Here is a 20,967-nt window from a genome sequence, read left to right as displayed (position 1 = left end):
AGCTTGATATTTCACAAAGTCAAACGCGACATGTCGGCCAGCACCTTGGGGCAAAGATCGGGCTATTTAAAGAGACCAAACACATTGCAGAACGGTACCGGATGTTAGTTATCTGTCTGTTCTGACCCTTCTCTCTCTCTTTGACTTCCATGTAAAAGCACAGCGTGAAAGTAAAACTCCTTTATAATTGCTATGAATTTATTCTTAATTTCATTAACGTTATTATTTTAAAAATAAGAAATATTATCATATTTTCAGAAAGCCAAAGACAATACCACAAGCAATACCACAGGGAGTACTGTGGCCCTGGGAGATGGACAACCCTGTTTCCACAGTCAAAAATTCCCAGGTCAGAGAAATAAAGACAGATGGGAAATAGGAACTGCATTTGGGCGCTGAACCTGGGAATGGGAGGCACAACTACGTCTGCTACACAGATCTTCCCATCTGCATGAGTGGCCATGGAGAGAGAACTAATCGCTGAAGAGACACATTGGCTGAAGCAGATGTTTTTTAGGCTGAGGGGAAATGAGAGGGCTTCACAGGAAGGCTGTGGTAAAGTGACACAAGCGCATGAAACCGGCCTTGTCAGCCACCGTGGGATGCACACGCATACTGCAGCACATTCAAACGGCTGTGTCAATGTAATTCACTTCAGCTCCCATCTGATCAGAAGCTATTTCCAGCCCTTACAAAGCAAATCGGCTGACATGTAAAAGTCTAGGCCTCTTGCTGGTAATGCCATAACCAATCAGCACATCTGGGAACAAAAAAAATCTGAATCTATCACATACGGACGTATTATTCCTCAAAGCAGGACTGACCAGGTTTTTTTGTTATAGGAGCCATAGATCTCTGTAAGACCTCTCCAAGACCAAGACTACCGCAAGACCGCAAATGTCTGTGAAATAAATATATGCGTCTAACCCTGGTCACAGACAATTCCGGATTAGATTTTCTCTCTGACAGCATACAATAGATGCAGATAATAAATGACTCTGCATTAGGATTGTAAGGACTGTAAGGATAGTATTTCTTACATAAATACATGGACTGGTTCCCCCCACCTCTCCCCATCATTCTCTCTCTCTCTCTGAACGGTGCTCCAGCCTGCAGAGAGGGGGAGAGTACAGGCACCCCACTACCCGCTGACACGTGGCTACTTTAACACCTCACACAATTGTAGCTGTCAGACGCCATCGCCCGCAACTGACAAAGACATGATCCGAGCAGCAAATCCCCACAGAGGCAACATCCACCCCCGCCCATTTTTTCCCCCTCTGTCCTGCAGGCCCACCAAAAGCCATCTCATCAGAAGCCCACCGGCTATTCCTCTCATTCATCATGGGCGGTTAATCTCTTCACACACATTTCCGTGATTAAAGTAGTCACAACCCCAACCTTTGGGCACCAGGCCATTCTGCACATCCGGAAGGCCCTGGCTGAGCCTAGAGGCAAACAAGTCCAGTGTGTGGGAAGTGGACACGTTCAACATAAACAAGTTGTGTAATAAGGAAACACAGCTGTAATTATCTGAACGCGAATATGTAGAAAACAACATTTCTTATGTAGATTTGACATCATTTGCCCTTTCTGTAGAAAGTGTGTCAACAGCTTCTGTGTAATAAATACAACACTATTTCCACATTGACTTCTGTACACTCGAGATGCGGCTTCTTAAAATCAAGTTAATACCGAACAATTAGATTTATAGTACCTCAAAAATGCCACGCACTTGCAAAGGCTCTGTATGAAGCATGAGATTACTACAACACTAAATATCACCCCATTCATATAGAATAAAATGCATGTGAACAATTGTTTAAAAAACACACAATATGTGATGGAAATGTGAGTAAGATAAAGAGCCTGTTATCAAAGGGAAAGAACACAATGGAGAAAATCAATAAGGGAAACAGCTGGAAAACAGCATTGTCATAGAGCGGGGCCTTTATCAGATGAATAAAGGTGAGGTTGTTCCCTCGTGTACCAGATGGAGGGCAGAAACTCCATTCCTCCATCACAGAGGCAAGAATAGGAACATTTCAGCGTGCGCTTTCAGAGCTGAAGAGATGGGAAATACGGTCTCAGAGTATTACAATCTTACAGGAAGAGGATGCAAAATAATGATTGACTGGAGATTAATATGAGAGGAAGGATTAAAGCAGCAGTTAGCAAGAACATGAGAAGTAGATCTGAGCTGCAATGGGAAACCATCACAGGGAACCGAGAAACAGAAACGCAGAGAAAGTATTAACTCTTAACTCCTAGCCTGCTTTAGTAGCTTCAGTGAAATCCAGCTCTAATCACCTTTACAACCCATCTCATTTTTAACCACTTCCTCATTACAGCGTACCGTATTAGCACACAGAACGTCATGCCATGGCATTCAATTAAACACATTTTCATTTATATGATGCTGAAACACGAAGATCATGTAAAGTTTAAATGCATTTCCGGAAATGGCTCTGGATATATAACTGAATGGGTTCAAAGTACTAGCTAGAATGCTCACTGGGAATTTTTGGCTTACCACATGTGTACCCTCCGTTTCATTAAGAATGTGTACACTGGGACACACACCTCTCCAGGTTTCTAACACTAGCATGCACCTCTAGGATGATTCACCAAGATGACTGGATTTCTGAGGATGGCATAAGATGGTCATAATTTTAATAATGATTTTAGTAAAATTCATTAATTTAGCTAAGCTTTTTTCCACTACCACCACTGGAGTTTTTTTATTCATTATTTTTTAAAGAGAATAATTCACAACTGTATGTGGTATCTATAAACTGCAGCCGTTGCACCAACCTGGAAGTATAAAAGTGTGAAGGGAAAATTTTGGAACACAAGAGCATCCAAATGTACAGGTACAAGACTAATAATGAAATGCATCTAATTCATGTTACTCACATGTCACTCACATCGAATTATACAAAATCCCTTCCCATAATTATATGGACAATCCCACAAAGTTACATTTGTTGACAAGAACACTGGTGGGCCGGGGGCTCCAGGCTTAAGGTATTTTGGAAATGTTGTGGGTCAGTACACTCCCCCATGTTTATGGAAAGCTGCTTAGGATGTCAATGCCTTACTCTACTGTAGTGCCAAGTGAACATTAGGCTCAGGATTACACTTCTACTGTGTCTGTGAGTGACAGAATACTTCTGTGCTGTCCTTGAGCAATCCAGAGGTCAAGCATCTAAAATGATGACATCATCAGACCTGCCACCCAGCATCTTTGCACATTGAGTTAAGATAACAGATGCTGGTAACCAAGAACTTGCATATGTGTTAACAATTTCAGTTATAAAAAGAAATATCACAATCTCAGGGTATTTTGAGCCAGTCTTCGTACTAGCCTAATTAGAGGACACTGCATTACTGCTACGACCTTAAGTTTTTTTCACAGTGAGAAATACTGCCACCTGCTGGCAGCATGTAGTTTGCAATTATTCAGCCTTAAATAATTCCACAAGCAGGTACTATGGTCAAGGCTAGATTTCCACTTCTTGAAACAGAACTTCTGCACAAAGGGACAGTGTATGATCTTTACAGTACTTTTGTAACCCATTCATTCATTTGGTTCTAATTCTGCCTCAGCAGCTGCTATTGACAAAAACAGGGACCCCATTTCTGTATGCATAATGCTACGTGTCACATGTGCACGCTTGTGTGTATATGTATACACACACATTCATACACAAACACATATGCATATAACGCTACATATATAAAATGAATGCAAAGCATTACTACAGAAAACATTGGCGCAGACAGGATGAATCATAAATGATAACACTGCCATGTATAGTTATACAACCGAACAATACATTTCCTTGAAGCGGATTTCAATGCTGCTGTGCATTATGGCCTGGCTGAATGACTCATCGAGCCCTGACCCAGGGGAAACTGTGGGAGGCGAAGAGCACTGGGGTACAGTGACGGCTCCCCCCTGAGGACAGAGAGAGAAGCGGAGGGAGGTTCAGGGAGAGGAGACGATGTGTGTGAATCAGCAGTGTGAATACACGCACAGTTCTCTTTCTCATGATTAAGTCATCTGAAAATGCCTTTATACGAATCCGATTGCACTTGGGAATGTGGTCTAGAAACCAGCAGCCCCAAGAGTGCCATAAGACTGTAGGAAACAGACTCACTGGAGAGGTGACAGGACGGCAGCGAATGTCACTGCAGATAAGATCATCCGCTGACTCTCTGCAGCACAAACCAGGGCTGCCTTTCCTCAGGTTAAATGTGTTCCATGTGCTGTGCATGCAGAAGTCAGTGTACACGTTTGAGCGTGTCCACGCATATACATGTATGGCGGTGGCAGGGGGGTATCTCCCAGCCCTGATGGACAGGCTAGGAGCAGTGTGACAGGGGGGAGAGTCTCCTCTCCTTCACAGGATGAGACAAAAAATCCCCATTGACTGACATGCAGCTGACCTAGCCCTAGACCAGGCTCTGACTGGCCTTATGCACCGGGCCGACATCTCTGCTGCAAGGCTGGGGAAAGCAGTGCGGTAAATCTGCCCACTTCCAGGACGTAAGCAATATCTTTAAACAATCACATCGACTCAGTGACAGCAGGTCAATGGTGAAGACGGTGATTAAAATTGGCGACTGGATCAAACAGAGTCACACGGATGTGATCCCTGGCGTGTCCATCACTGCCAGAGTAAAAGCTGTTCTGAGAAAGACCTGGGTCTTGGGCTCCATGATTATGAACAGACACACAGGCCCTTACCCAGAAGAAAGATGAAGCAAGAACATGGGGGACAGTTAAAGAGTGCATGCACACAGAAACACGCGCTTGCTCAGAGACACCCTCATTCTCACAAACACCATCATTCTCACATAGACACACATGCACAGAGATAGACACATGCATGCAAAAACACATGCATGCACACAGATGCACACAGATACATGTGCATGCAGATAGACACATACATGCAGAAATACATGCATGCACACAGAAACACAAGCAAGCACACAGACGAACATGCACATAGACACAAGCATGCACAGAGAAACAGACGCATGCACGCAGAAACACTTCCATGCACACAGAGATATGTATGCACACAGCTAGAGAAATATTCAACAGTCAGGGCCCTTGACGAGTGAACTAGACAGCACATTTAATCAATAATGGAATTGGCAATTGGGTGATTATTTATTTGGGGGACTCTGTGTGTGTGTGTGTGTGTGTGTGTGTGTGTGTGTGTGTGTGTGTGTGGGCGTGGCTAGTTGCATATGATTTAATTGAACTAGTTGACAAAATGCATTAGATTAGAAACTGTAACCCTTGATCATTGCATGTTGAGATTAGAAACCTGTCCACTTGAGATGGGCATAGATAGTTGAGTACTGCGATGGAAAGAGCTGGTCATAGATAGTTGTGTATTGCGATGGAAAGAGCTTGAAGTTGAAGACTCATGCAGACTTTCAGGTTTTTTTTCTGTATTTTTCAATTTGTTTGTTTTCCAAACTGGTCAGATGGAATGGTTTATTCATAATCATGGTGGCATAATGAAACAAACATTAATAGCACTGACAGTAACTGAAGGTCCCCCCGAACGGCATGCACCCCCTCCCGCTCTCAGCCCCACACCCCAGGCCTCTACACGCATCGTTTGGGTCCTGTTTTTTTTGTCTTTTTTGTGTCCTTTATATATAGATTTTCATATAAAAAAGCCTGCAAATCTTGGAATTGATAGCGCCGCCCTGTCTTGGACATACCGATACATTTCCGGAAAGATCAGCTCAAAAAGTCTCATTTCTCTTGTTTCCATTCAGAGAAGAGCGAGATGTAGAAGGTTGCAGAAATTAATTAAAAAAACAACATAAAAAATAATTGTAATAAAAAAACACAACAGTCGAAGTAACGGAGCGCGTGGCACCCTGGGGTTTGGAGTTCAGGAGGCACGTTGGCTGAGAGTGAAGGCCTCGCTCACTTCCGCCAGTGCGGTGTGTCCGATTCCCAGCATGCCACACACAGGGTCAGGGGTCAAGATGGGGAGGAGAAGGCCTGCCTCACCCCCCTCCTTGCAATGAGATGGATGGACAGAGAGTGCATGATAAAGAGAGAGAAGGAACAGAAGAGAAAAGAAGGGTACAGCAACTTGATAGAGAGGGGGAGGGAGAGGATGACGAAAAGAGAGTGAGAGGGTGAGAGAGAACGAGCGAAAGAGAGGAACAGGGGAGGGAAAGGCCTGGGATGAACAGGTGGCGTTCATTCTTTCATCACCATGGAGTGGTGGTAGTGGGGAGGGGGGTGTATAGTTCCAGAAAGCTGGTGCAGGAGTCAGGGTGTGGTCCCGATCAGAGAAAAGGCAGGCCTCCCCTCCCTTCACCTCCTCTCACAGGTAGAGCTCCTTGGTTCTGATATGTTGCAGCTTGTCCCTCAGCACGCGGAAGGAGGGCCGCACCACGGGGTCCAGGGTCCAGCACTGCTTCATGATGTCGTACACCACCGGCGGGCACCCGTCCGGGGCATCCATCTTGTAACCTTTCTCCACCCGCGGGACAACATCCTTCAAAGGCTGAGAATAGGAGAGTGGGGAATGCAGACATGAGGTTGACAACATCTCCCTCTACTGGCCATATGATGGAATAACCTTAAACTAAGTTCATCATTGCTAATGCCGGGTGTTTGTCACGGAAAATACGGGCTGAAGTCACAGATTTACACGCGATTGAAAATCTCGCATTGAGCATGTGCTTATCTGTGCTCTCCCAAACTGATAATGGAGGCTGTAGCAATGAGCACTTCTGAATACTATTTGGCACTTTAAATCGAAAGAAAAGGGAGTGATAGGGTTAAAATGAGAGGATGAGTGATATTTTGTGTGTGTGTGTGTATTTTTACTCATATTAACCAAAACAATAACTAATGCTATAGTTTAGATGAAGGGGCCTGGGTGTGGGGAGGGCGTTCTGCCCAAGTTTTCTCCCAGAAGTAATAAATCTATCCTTATTAACCTTATTTGGGGGCCAATAAAACAACGTGATGATTCACCAGTGCACAAGGTAAACATCAATGATATAAATGCTCAGAAGGACTGCCCCTCTGTGGGACTTTGGACATGCATTTTGAATGAACTAACTCTATTTCTGCAGGATAAAAAAAACATGGGTTATTTACATTTCCTGCTTTGTACCTTTTCTTACCTCTCCGGAGACTTACAAAGGCATAAAAATACATTTATTTATGCGTATGTGGCCTTGGGAGGAAAAAAAAACTTTGCAGCAAAAGGAAAACTTACAATTCTGGGGTAAGGCACACGTCCAAAGGAGTAGATCTCCCACAGCAGGATGCCATAGCTCCACACGTCCGACTTTGTGGAGAACTTCTGCTCAAGAACACAAGAGATTGACACACACTTACAAACGCTCTCTGCCTCTTTCACAAGCACACACCCCCTCATCCTAAAGTCCATCTGCCCTGCCACAGCAAGGGCACTGGGGCTTCCTCACAACCTCTCTCCCTGAGACACACACATAAGCATACGCAAACACATGTAAGCACACAGAAACACACAGGCAAGCACACACACAAAGAAACACACACAAGCACACAGAAATACATACGCAAGCACACACACAAAAAAAGCACATACACACACACACACACACAAATAAAATAAATGCACACAAGCACATAGAACCAACACACAAATAAACGCACGCAGGCACGTGCGCACACGGTACCTTCTCCCTCAGGGCCTCGGGTGAAGTCCACTTGACGGGCAGCTTAGCCGTGTCCTGCGTGGAGGAGGCCTCCTTCGTCAGGCCGAAGTCGCTGACCTTGGCGATGTTGTCATCGGACACCAGAACGTTCCGAGCAGCCAGGTCTCTGTGCACAAAGTTATTGGCTTCCAGGTACTCCATGGCCTCGCAGACGTGTCTGAGGACCGAGCGAGGGAGGGAAGCGGGAGAGAGAGGGAGAGTGAGAAGACAGGGAGCGAGTGATGAAGTGGAAATGCTCTGTCGCTGGAATGGAGGAGAAGTGAAGGAGTGAGGTGTCACTCACATGGAGAACTTGAGAAGGCAGTCCCCACCCAGCACTGTTCGACCTCGAGAGCGCAGGTAGTCCACCAGACTGCCCTGGACAGGCGAAAATACACACTTTCATTCTCCTGAAAGGCCAAGGGCAACACCTTCCATTCTATTATTCTAATGTAAGGACCATAGGAACACATGAATGCGAAAAACCACCTTCACAGTGGATTTAGCACGTTTTGTGCCATTACAGCAGTTATTCAATTAGTCAGTTCAGCACCTTCATGAAGTAACTGTGTGAGTGTGTGTGTGTGAAAGTGTGTACACATTACCTTGGCCATGTACTCTGTGACGATAAACAGACTGCCCCTCTCCTCCACAATCACACCCAGAAGCTGCACGAGATTGTTGTGCCGTAGTTGCCTACATGACAGAGGGACAATAAGAACCAAGTTAACAATACCACGCACACACGCACGCATACACACGCATGCATACACACCGTGGTCTATTTCCATGAGTTGCTACAATAAATATATAACAGTCAAGACAACAATTACAAAGGTGCAGAGCAGCTAACCAAGGTTAACTACAAGTGATATAATTGCACCATACAAGACTATAATACAACACAAAAGAATGCCTATTACAGCTTCGGACACAGTGGAGGAAGACTCACGTCATGACGGAGGCCTCAGCGATGAAGGCTTGCGCTGTGGCGTCGTGTTTGATGCACTTCACTGCCACTTTGTTCCCCCTGTAATCTCCCACCATCACATCTGAGGAGGGGAGACACACACACACACACACACACACACAGCCGTTACTCCGGGCGTAACCACGGGGCGGATGGGGTGTGTGCTGTGGGATTGCCGTTGGTACGGTCACATTTCAAACGCACCTCTTTACAGGAGTACTGCCTTTTCTCTCTGCCAAGCCTAAAATCTGACCACATCCTAACAGACCAGCTCCACCTGAAACTCTCTCAGCTTGTGATTTACTTTCAAACTGAAACCTGGAGCGCATGACGAAACCACACGTGCTCCACACACACAACAATGACCGAGGGCCGGTGAAACAAACCTCCAAACTCCCCTTTCCCAATGGTCTGGATGAGCTTCAGCTCCTTCCTGTTCAGTGCCCAGCCGCCTGTAGGACAGACGGAGGAGTTCGTCAGGGTTTTGGGGATCAGTGCCTGAGTCACTGGTTACCCCATCATTACAGCTGCAAGTAACATCTGGTGAGTGAAACCCAATGCACGTGCTGGAGTCATCCGCTTTTTCTAACCCCTCCTGGCTATTTTGACCATTGACTTTTGCTCTTGTTCTCGTTTCAAGTAATTAGGCACACGGCAGTGCTTGCACATGCTTCCTCTCTCTTATCTACCATGACTTCGGTTTTCTCTGCTGGCATCTGAGGGATAGCTGTGGATGCTTCAGTTACTTGTTTGCCAAATTTACATGGAATTATTTCATTTGTTTTCATTCCTTACATTGGAAGTATTTCGGTGATTTAAGTTGGATTGTGTGGCGTCATTTATCTCTTGGTGGGTTCAGGGGCTGGCCATAACAAAATGCATTACAAATCTGCTAGTGGTAATGCTTGTGTATCTGTGGGGATATTTCTGCTGTCTACACTGGCTATGAGCTCCCTTCAGTTCCATATCCCACAATGCAACACTAATCAGAGGCCTTACTTCTGGAGAACTCGTCTTGGGCAGCTACAGTCCCCTCCATGAGTTTCGGCTTGATGAGTCGGGTACAGAGGCCGTCGGCATCATTGGTGTAATGCTGTGAACCAACAAACACCGGTTAGTGAGGCAGACCTGGTGTTCATTATGGCGATTGGCGTTGGGCTGTGAACAGGCAGATGCAGGTAAGTAAGGAAAATATCTGACTGGTGTAATGCTGTGAACAGACAGACAGTGAGCAGACCTCTCATTCTTATCATGCACTGAAGAGTCAGACACAGGTTTATAAAGCAGAGCTCTGATTGGTGTAACTCACTGAACAGGCAGACACAGGTTTATAAAGCAGAGCTCTGATTGGTGTAACTCACTGAACAGGCAGACACAGGTTAATAAAGCAGAGCTCTGATTGGTGTAATTCACTGAACAGGCAGACACAGGTTTATAAAGCAGAGCTCTGATTGGTGTAATTCACTGAACAGGCAGACACAGGTTTATAAAGCAGAGCTCTGATTGGTGTAATTCACTGAACAGGCAGACACGGGTTCATAAAGCAGAGCTCAGATTGGTGTAAAGCACTAAAGAGGCAGACAGGTTTATAAAGCAGAGCTCAGATTGGTGTAATGCTGCAAACACAGACAGGCCCTGTTGAGTAAGGGAAGGTTCTGCAGACAAGTCAATTAACTGACATTGTGTGGGAAGCGTGAGAACTGCTCTGCATGTGTTCTGGGAGAAACTATCTCCAGGGAAAGAGTGTGGGTGTGAGAGTTTTTCAATTCCTTCCATTTTCACAGAGAGGAGCAGCCATGAACCTACACTACTGCACCAATTAGATTTTTTTTTTTGTTTGTTTTTTTTTGTATGACTGACTCAGAAAATACAAATAAATGTGAATATATAACTAACCAAAACAGCTTATGCAATGAACAATACTATCCAGCAGAGGGCAACTGGAGACCAACAAAGCTTTCTTCAAAGCAAGAGACGCCTTTTAGAAATTTGTCGACACATGCATTTTCAATAAAGCTGAAGCCAAATGTTTTTGCTGAACAGTCTGTTCTTTAAAGACCAAGATTTTGAATACGAAAGATAAACACGTTTAATTTAATGAATCAAACAAGATCATTTTTAGTTATATGAAAACACTCATAAGAATTTACTGATGATATCTTGAGGATTCAGACACCACAATGAGATCTTATACGGACGCACAGCCACAGACACACCCATATGCATGCATCAACAGAAATTGATGAGTGACATGCATTGTTCACCCGTCGGATAAATTTGGTTAAATTTGGAACCTGCCCTTTCACACATCCTGCTCATTAACTTCCAGGAAAGACATCATAACTCACGCAGAACAGTGACACTTCAAACACACACACGCACTCCTGCAAGCCCGCAGAAAAACATAAACTGTCAAATACAGAAATTTGGTATTTGTCATAGACATTTTACTGTACTAACAATGCAACTACCTCCAATTCATTAATGGCATTTGGAAAGAGGAAGTCATCTCTAAGCAAAATACACATGACAACAAGCGCATTATTGATCGAGTGGTATGAACTTCAGGTAGAAAGTGCATTCCTTGTACAGCCCAACTCACACTGAGGGCAAAACGTTGGACTGCACAGACAACCCACAGATCTGTGGCCGACATGCTGTAACTTATTTATCAATATAATTCAATTAGAATGGTATCCCGTAAGAATATCCTCAGCTAACCAGAAGCCAGCGGAGTATTGACGCCAGAACCACAGAGAGAGAGATTGAGAAAAGGAAGAGCTGAGGCAGAGGGAGAGTGCCACGCCCACTTCAGCTCCAGGGGCCCAGCTACATGTAAATTAGCATCGGTACCTCGCGCCGTTTCCTGTCCATGATGACACCTCGCGGTTACAGGGGTGTGAGACTGAGAGGAAGCAGAGAGCCGGAGTCCTTGTGAGTGATTATCCCACCTGTAGGGCATCTCTGTTCCGCTCCTCATAGATGCAGTATATGGGGTATTATAATCTCCTCCTCAGCCGTGTGTGTGTGCGCGCATGCGTGCATACGTGTGCGTGTGTGTGTATGTGTGTGCGTGTGCGTGCATGTGTGTGCGTGCATGTGTGTGCGTGCATGCATGTGCGTGTGTGTGTAAAACCATGTGAACTTGTTGTGACAGGCTAGTTAGAGAGAGGGGAAATGGTACAAAAAAGAAACTAAAGAATGAGAGGAATCCAGTAATGGGCCTATTAGAGTGTGTGTGAGTGTGTGTGTGTGTGAGACAGAGAGAGAGAGGTATAGTGTAATAAAGAGAGAGAGAAAGAGAGAGAAAGGGAGAGAGAGGGAAGGGCAAAGAGAGGGAGAGAGAATTGGGGGAGAGATGGTAGATAGAGTCAAACTAAAGAGAGAGGAGGAGACGGAGGAGGAAGAGAGAATCGTAGAATCGCAGCTTTGAACCCTCTCAATGTCTCAGGAGAAAAAGATCAACCTTAATTAAAGTGCAATTGCAGACGAGTTACCGGCGTTCCTATAACACCAGATGAAAGACATTTCCTACTTCATCACTCCCTTCCTTCCATGTAAAATCCTGAAGCCAAATTGGGCACAGACCCCTCGCACACAAGCCTCTTCTTATTTTCACCTCAGGAAGATGAATGAAGGGCATCAACTGGTGCTAAATGAACCATTTAAACACTCTGCTGGTAGGAGCTCCAGGTGCACTTCCCATGATAAAAACATGCAGTGCCACTGTTTGCTGAAGGCTTAGGGTGGCTTCTGTTGGGAGGCTGGAGCATTTCTCTACTGACACAGGCCACAGCACCCACAGGCAGCACGCTGAAATCAGCCACACACACATGGCTGTTTGATCACAGCGAACACTTAACTCAATACATACATGAGGTTGAAGAAATGACAGGCTGTGTGGCAGATACCGGAGACATGTACATAAACACACACACACCTCGGCTTGCAGGCTCATTGCAATGAATCACACTACACAAGAGCCTTAAAAACATAACATACCTGAGCAGATGCAAACACTGACATCCGAGTGCACAGGGTAAAAATGTGTGCAGTACTGCTGCTACCAAAGCAGATAAGGGCCAATGGTCGGTTGTGGAGAAGGCTATACCACCATCTACAGCCCTGCTGACCCCCTACTGCAAAAATCCAACACACAGTGAGGTGTCAAAAATAAGGAGTCAAAATGTACTTACTGGTGAGCGGGGCTGATTCTCATTGAATATCCATTAAATGGTAATGTCTGGACATTGAATAACATCCCTAGTGGCCCCAGTCACCTGTACCGCAGGACGAAAAACTGATCTGAGATCAGTTTGTGTTTTGTCAGTATAAGTGAGCGAGAGCCTGCTGGACCTGAGGCAGAGCGAGGGGCAGGCCTAGGCTGCTGTGTCTTTGCTGGCTTGTGTTTTTTTTCTCAGTCATTTCCTGTTTTGTCTGTTTGAGTGTGAGTGTGTGCGCGTGTGTGTGTGTGCGAATGCAGGGGAGGAGGCTGAGGGAAGTCGCAGTGTGGAGGAGGTACAGGGTATTTCTTCTGAGAGGAGACGCATTCCTGAAGAAGGAGGACACGCTCCCTCTGTGTCCCTCTCTAAAGACTCCCTCCCTGTGCGTCTCCATAGAACTCTCCTTTTGCATCTGTCTCTAAAACTCTCCCTCTGTGTCTCTCTAACGCTCTCCATCTGTGCCTCTAAGACTCTCTGTCGGTCTCCCTAAAACTCTCAATGTACGGCTTCCTGGGACTCTCCTCCTGTGCATCTAAGACTCTCTCCATTTGTGTCTCTCCCTCTGTCTCCTCTCTCTCCTCCCCGTCTCACCTCCACAAGCTGCATGAGGTTCTCGAAGTACTCCTCCTCGTCGATGGTGAGCTTGCCGTTGTGGTAGATGATGCGGTAGTGCTCCACCTTGCCCTCGCAGCTGACGCAGAGGGTGTAGTCCCCGGGGTAGTTGGTGCTCTCTCTCACTAAGAAGAGTCCCGTCTCTGGGGGGTAGAGAAGCCTCTCTGCCTGGTCCCGCGTGATCTTTCCATGGAACCACCTGGCAGACCGAGACCAGAGGGTGAAACGGGTCATGCAAGCACACGCACACACACACACACACACACACACTCACGCACACACACATACTCCCACACACTAATGAACAAAGAAGCCCACAAAGTGACGAAAAGCAAGCGCGGACAGTTACACTCCAGCCTGATTGTGTACATCATTCTGGCATAGCTGCCAACCCAGTGGCCAAAACTTTGAAGACACAAGTGGATCCATATCTGGTGCACTGTCCAAACTGGGTGCCATCACTTTACAGGATTTGAAAGCTAAAATTACTGCTGTCTCCAATTTCTGCAATCATATCATGATTGTATGAATATGAATATGGATATGGATGTGACAGAGGCCTACATATTGCCAAGGGGAAGATGTACATTGTGTGAAAAATAACCCAGTCTGTCACTCATTTACCATTCCATAACCTTGGAAATTAGCATTCATTTTCACTGGTTTAAATGTCACTTAATTCACAGCAGATGAGACTCCAGGCAAGTGACAGTTGACCTCCAAGTGATGGAATATTTAATGAGTTAATAATAGGACAGAAAAAGCTCCATCACTTTGAAGGAGAGCAGACTGGCATGACTTCTCACAATGTGAGAATGACCAGTTTGACCCTTTGAGTGGACAGCAGCCTAAACATTAGAAACAGAAATACAGATTGTAAAGATGTGGGGTGTTTTTATAGAAAACCAACAAGCATAATCGAACACTGAACCTGTTTTCCAGTCCCCTGGTGGTCTCCTCCACCACTGATGAAAGGGGAAGCCTGCCTGTGTTAGAGTCGAGAGACACCCTCAACACCCTCACCTCTCCTGTCTACAATATTTTACCACTGCTGAAGCAGGTGCTGGGATCCTGCACCCACACTGCTTCCAAGAATGCAGAACAAAGAGAATACCAACAAGCAACTGAGAATGAGCAGAATCCAAGGAGGAAGCAACAAAAAAAAATAGAGAGAGAAAGTGAAAGACAGTGAGAGGGACAGGGGACATGCTGCTATAGAGTATCTGCTACTGAATAACTCTACAAAAGTAGAGTGATATGGAGTGGGAAGAATATTTCAGTGCCTACTCTCTGTCCCTGCTGCAGTGTCCAGTACCGCTACACATACAACCTTCAGACACCAGGGGGCAGGCCTGTGTAGATGCCTGTGTTACTGGTGAGTGGATATAGAGTGTTGGCTATGGGGAAATGGACTTAGCCAGAGATCTTCTGCCAGTTTCAACTCATCTTAAAAATAACCCAGACTGTCAGTCACCTGACCATCATTTATACCAAACAGCTGAAAGTGACCATGCTGAGACTTTACCAAACAGACAGACGTATTACTCTCTAAATGAGGTTCCATATAGAACATGTAGTGTGTGATGAACATCAATTATTTGCCTCCTCCATCTGAAATGATTTCATTTGCACAATTCCCTCAGTTTTTCTCTCTTAATCCTGCCATGTCTTTAAAAGGCTTGTTTCCAGTGTGTCCTCCAGTCCGCCAGCCAGGCCTTACTCACAGGCAGGAAGTGAGGGAAGGCTAATTAACTGGAGGTGCCCTCTGATGTCATCACCCAACATCCTTCTCACGTCTCAAATGCTAATGAGTCCAATATTATTGGGCTCATTACATGGGACTGAATCACCCAGTACACTGGACTGATCAGTAAACACAATACACTCGCCTAATCATTACACACCACACCTTACACACTGGTAGGGATAATTACAGAGATAAATGCACACGGGTATTGAGACAGTGCATTTGCAAATATTCAATACTGATCATATTAGACACACTGACCAGAATAAATAGAAATGTTAAAGGGATTATAGCCTTTTATTTCCTCTGTAGTTATCATTCAAACCAGCTGGCCAACAGTAACAGATCTGCAAATCAAAGGCTTTAAGTGGATTAATGATTTTAATTTTACGTGCATACAAGAGGTGCCTACGGCGGTTGAAATCAGCCCTCCTCCATGTTCTGTGATATATCACTTACGAAGGCAAACCAAGCAAAACCATATCAGCTAGGCCTGGCAAAGTTTCACCATCAGAGAACCTGGAACGGTTCTGCCTGGGGAACGTGTACTTCTTACATGGATGCACGCATGCATGGTCAGACAGTAAAACTGATATTTTTAAAAATGTTTTGGACCTATACTGCTTGGAATCTGACACACACAGTTATATTTTATGAAACTTTCCAAGCAGTGTTTAAAAGTAGAGTTTGGGCAGCTGAGGGCAATAATTATTGGGGTGTAGTCAGGAATGAAATCTCAAATTGAGTCAACGCTGTCATCCTGATGTACAACATCTGCTCAAAGAAATGCGAAATCACATTTATTAGTCGACCCATATTTATTCTGAGCATACTTTTCTCAAAAGCCTCATTTCTGTGAAAGAGCTGTAAAATAACTTTTCACCAAACAACACAATGCAATGCTATGAGCACACATGCACACGGACACATTCACAGATTCAAATTAGCGCATGCAACACATGAGCGCACAAACTTACGGCATGAGGCTGAGTTTGCCTCCCGATTTCACGCCCTCTCTCTTCTGGACGTAGTTGGCGGGTATGGTACCTTCCCTCCCCATTATATTTTTGGCTTTGTACCAGTTAGGATCCTGCAGTGCAGAAGGATCACATTAAGAACCACAGCTGGACAGCACACAACAATGAAGAGACAAATCTTCTGTGGAACAGTGGGCCCAACACTGGGGGTAGGGGGTTTGGGGGTTTTGGGGGAACTGAGTGGATTGTGACAGGGGAGAAATAACACATGTAAATAATGCACACACCACCCCAGTCAGATCACTCACTGCATGTGCTGCAAGCATTGCACAAGTTACAGTGTACACAGTTGCTTTACAATATGTCAACATTATATTTCAATAAGGGCTGAGTCGCAGGAAAGATATAACCTATCACACACAACTGCAGATCCGCAGTGTGTGTGTGTGTGTGTGGTCTCACTACATAGGTTTTGCAAAGCAATTATGGATCTGTAAAGCTGCTCTAGATAAAAGTGTCTGATTAGGGCCAGTATAACATGTAATGTTTTAACATACGTCCACCTCATTCCAATCCATCTCATCGGGTGGAACATATTTTAACTGACCCAGATAAAAAAAGAAAATAAAAAAAGATACATTTTTTTCTGTTTCCTTCCTTCACACCTCCTACTCTTCTAGCAAAAGTAGCCAGTTACCTTGGTAACACCAATTATGGTTAAGACGTCTCCTTTGCTGAAGGGCAGGTCCTGCCCCGTCGTGCCCAGGAAGTTGTACTTGGCTATGCACTCGGTGCCTGCTGGCCATGTTATCTGGGAAGGAGGTGGGCAAACGGTCATTCACACACAGGAGCTCTGTGGACACTAGAGGCCCAGAGAGGTACTGGGAGCGTTTGGACAGTGCAGGTGTGATCTATCCTCAGTGTGGCATGGCCCCTTTGTCTCAGTTAGACCCAGGAAAAAGGGGGCAATCATTCATGATGTCCATCCTGATGAAACTGCTGTGAATCTGCTGCAAATCACCATCATACATTTGCGCTGGACAAAGGTCTAAAGCATCACTGAAGAAATTTAGAAACAGAGGATGGAGGAGGGATGGAGAGAGAGAGAGAGAGAGAGAGAATGACAGACAGAGGGAGACAGAAGGAGAAAGACGGAGGGAGAGGGAGAAAGTGAAAGAAATGTATGCTGGGAAATGGTATGGTAGAATATGCAAGTGCACAACAGTCACATTCATTTGCGCACACATTCACACACAAGCGCCCATTCAAACACACCCAAGAGGCAGGCTTGATAACGGCTTCTGGCGAATGCCATTCTAACAAGCGCATATTTTCCCCAACGCGATTGGTTGGAAGCTGCTCCCACACTGACCCCAGAGGCCTCACTGTTGCCCCCTGTGGGTGTCCCGGGGATAACATGTCAAAACCTGATGCCTCTCCTCTATCGCCATAGCTGCTGCCCTTCTGAATGCATGCATGACTGCACTAAGTCAGACAGAAGCACACAGTCACAAAGTAGACATGTAGTGTGCCCATGCATTCATGCTGCATTCACTTCCTTCACATAAAGGATACAAACACCAAAAAAGAGATGAAATGAATAGGCAAATGGGTGCTTTGAACAGAAGTGACAGTGATGTTAATATATCCACACACATAAATGTTTTCATGGCAATGTGTTCTCTGATAGAGGATCATTCTCAGGTGAACTTTTCTCTCCTATTCATCTATTTATACACAACATATACTGTACAAATGAACCTTTAAATTGTCTATTGCTTTACGTGTAAAAAAAATTACCCCCGCAGTCATCCAGGGAGATGCATGTATTTTGGCAATTAGGCTGTATTATGCTTTATGCTACAGACAACATTAGCCTTGTGCCTTGTAGACACCCAACACCTTTTAAATCACATTTGACGGCAGTAATAAATGCAAAAAGAAACACCATCACAGGTCTGCCTTGTATCAGAAGACAGAGAGAGACAACATTACATCAGTGGCACTGCACTGATGAAAACGCTAATCAGCTAGTCAAATGGAATGCGTGTGTCAACCAATTAATAATACTGCAAGGAGAGTACTGCCAGTCAATATCACACATGCTGGTTACATTTTTAACCAAAGGGACTTCCTGATTAAATACATTTGTAAATAAAAATATATCAGCCTATCATGATGACGGCTTTAGCGGTACTATGATTTACTTAATGCTGATTGGCTGTGGGGGACTTTCTCTCACCTGGAGACCAGACATGCTGAAGGGAATGGGGCAGGGTGTCCTCTGGCTGGTGTCACAGATCAGCTGGTACCATCAGAGCTGGGGGAGGCAAGCAGAGAACACCTTCAGCACAGGCACTTTTCTCCAGTAACACCTCTCACTGAACACCTTCAGCACAGGCACTTTTCTCCAGTAACACCTCTCACTGAACACCTTCAGCACAGGCACTTTTCTCCAGTAACACCTCTCACTGAACACCTTCAGCACAGGCACTTTTTGTGCCAGGCTCTTCCAAACTAAAAAAACTAGGAATATGTTGAACGGCACACAGACTGAAGCCCCACAGGCAGACCAGCTAGAATTTCTCTCTCATCTGACTACCACTGCACCTTTACCTCACTTTCCTTAAACAAGGAAACACACAGCAAAAGCAAAAATAAATAGGCCTACTTCTGCGAAAATAAAATAATCCACGATGTACCACGCTACACTGAACCGAGCTTTACTTGATGGCCAAACAGAACACGAACAGACAGAACCACGCTTGAGCGGTTTTGTTCTCAGACGGAGAGCAGATCGGACAGCAGCCTTTCTGCACTCGTTTACTGTGACAGGGAGCTCAGGCTGTCACTCACTTTGGGTTTCACTTGACTGAAGAGCTCCGGGGTCCGCCGTGCGCTCCCCAGACCTGACGCCCTGCGAGAGACTGTTCTGAGATCAGCGTGAGGCCCCTCTCACTCTGGGGAAGTGCTGAGAACGACTGTTCTGAGCTCAGCGTGAGGCCCTGCTCGCCCTGGGGAAGAGCCGGTTCCTAATTACACAGCAGCCCGATTCCAGCCTTCATCTAGATCGGGTCACATCCAACAGCTTGCTAACAGGAAGTTAAGAAAAAAAAAAAAATGAAGAGGAAGTGGGTGATGCAGATTTTCCAATGCCCCAGACAAGGGGGGGGGAGTGGGCGGGCTGTTGGTCTTCTCATTTTTGGTTTGTGCTTTGGAGCAGGGGTAGCGATTTCATTCACAGGCACTGCAGCCGGAGACGAGAAGGGTGCCATTTATTTCTGATCCACTTCATCGCCACCGACGACCCAGATATCAGAAAGACACAAAGACAACGGTCACTGTTCAGGAGGTGGGAGCGCATTCACAGATGTTCACGCTGTAAAACGGCAGCTTGAGGTCGCTCCACACGCAGGTTTAGCCCACATCAATCCGCCCCAGCCACACCGCCTAACGATCCTCGATTCATGTGCCCATCTGCCCACACACCTTCCCGTCACATACATTCACCCCACAGATCTTAATACCACCGGCGCGTCGTCCGATTATCAGGCTTTTAAACGCGACGTCCTGAAGCTGGAGCCCAGAGAGAGTGGGCGTGGCAGACTGGGTCGAGGACGGGGGGGGGGCGCCTGGGCCTCGTGCTGCCAGCGCAGACGTATCCTGTGTCGAAACAGGAAGGAGCGGAACTGCAGACCGCTGCAGATCTGAATGCAAAGCGGCGCGGCCAAATTTAGCCACGCTGGGCACGGCGGGCGTGGAGGCTATCAGAGAGCGGCGGAGACGCGGCCGGGCCGGGAAGACGCAGGGCAGGAAGGAAACGGGGCCCGTCTTCCGCTCGTCCGATCGGCGCTTCGTTCAATCATGTGTCTCCCAGCGCTACTAAACACTGTGGGGGGGGCAGGGGGCGGGGGGCGAGGCCGGGGGGCGGGAGGGGTGTAGGATTATTACACAGAGCACAGAAGTGAGGCTGGTAAAGCTGCCTGCCAATTACTGCTCCCCGTTTTACGTGCGACAAGCATTTTTCTGTGGAACGTTCGCCCAGACAACAGAATTACAACGGTAAAATTTTTAACACCGCCACGTGCTACAACGTCGAAGGAGACGAAACGACGATGGCAGCGGGTATTTTTTTCTGCAGGGCGGCTGCTGGGATGGATCTGCGCTGTGGCAACGCTGGGCCCAGAGCGCACGGAGAGGAGAGGAGAGGAGATGGAGCTCTAGCCTGTAATTACGCAGACCGCGCCGGCAGCGACGGGCACGTGCGGAGAGAGGCCGCGTGGCACGGTCCCGTCGCCACGCACAACGCAGAGGGAGACGAAGAGACGGGTTGAGCTCTCAGCAAGCGCTCCACGCGCAGAGAAAGCGTCGGACAAAGCTCCCCTGCCTGACGCGAGCCGCTCCCCACCTCCTCTCTCCTTCAGCCGTCATCCTCCTCTCCTCCACCCCTCCGCTGCCGCTCCCTCGCTTCCCCCTCCTGCTCCCAGCAGCCTGCTGCTGCCGCCATCGCCATGGCAACAGGCAGGGTTACATAACGCGTGCCCATGAGTATCTCTCTCTCCATTTTTGTCTCCTCTCTCCTCTTCCCCCAGTGACAGTCATTAGGGATCATTAGCGCTCTCTCACAGGGTCTCGCACACGCAGGACGCTAATGCATGGAGAACGGTAGCGATGTGCGTAATGTACCTATTTGTAGAA

The 20,967-nt window shown here is 46.4% G+C and overlaps 1 protein-coding gene across 3 annotated transcripts in view; it reads right to left on the bottom strand.

Moving 5' to 3' along the window:
- Positions 1 to 5,452: 5,452 nt before the first annotated feature.
- The window catches only part of csk (C-terminal Src kinase), a 37,064-nt gene continuing 21,549 nt past the window's right edge, over positions 5,453 to 20,967 (bottom strand). For all 3 annotated transcript variants that reach the window (XM_064313556.1, XM_064313558.1, XM_064313557.1), the window contains 12 exons: positions 18,512 to 18,589; positions 16,967 to 17,080; positions 16,270 to 16,382; positions 13,525 to 13,744; positions 9,710 to 9,803; positions 9,097 to 9,162; positions 8,693 to 8,792; positions 8,346 to 8,436; positions 8,045 to 8,118; positions 7,723 to 7,918; positions 7,278 to 7,364; positions 5,453 to 6,554 (listed from right to left, as the gene is read on the bottom strand). In XM_064313556.1, the coding sequence (XP_064169626.1) occupies positions 6,372 to 6,554; positions 7,278 to 7,364; positions 7,723 to 7,918; positions 8,045 to 8,118; positions 8,346 to 8,436; positions 8,693 to 8,792; positions 9,097 to 9,162; positions 9,710 to 9,803; positions 13,525 to 13,744; positions 16,270 to 16,382; positions 16,967 to 17,080; positions 18,512 to 18,526 (1,353 nt within the window). In that variant the 5' untranslated portion in view covers positions 18,527 to 18,589 and the 3' untranslated portion in view covers positions 5,453 to 6,371. The remainder of the gene's footprint in view (positions 6,555 to 7,277; positions 7,365 to 7,722; positions 7,919 to 8,044; positions 8,119 to 8,345; positions 8,437 to 8,692; positions 8,793 to 9,096; positions 9,163 to 9,709; positions 9,804 to 13,524; positions 13,745 to 16,269; positions 16,383 to 16,966; positions 17,081 to 18,511; positions 18,590 to 20,967) is intronic.

The sequence above is a fragment of the Anguilla rostrata genome, chromosome 16 (genome assembly GCF_018555375.3).
Source record: "Anguilla rostrata isolate EN2019 chromosome 16, ASM1855537v3, whole genome shotgun sequence".
Taxonomy (NCBI): domain Eukaryota; kingdom Metazoa; phylum Chordata; class Actinopteri; order Anguilliformes; family Anguillidae; genus Anguilla; species Anguilla rostrata.
This window is presented reverse-complemented; position numbering and strand designations above follow the sequence as displayed.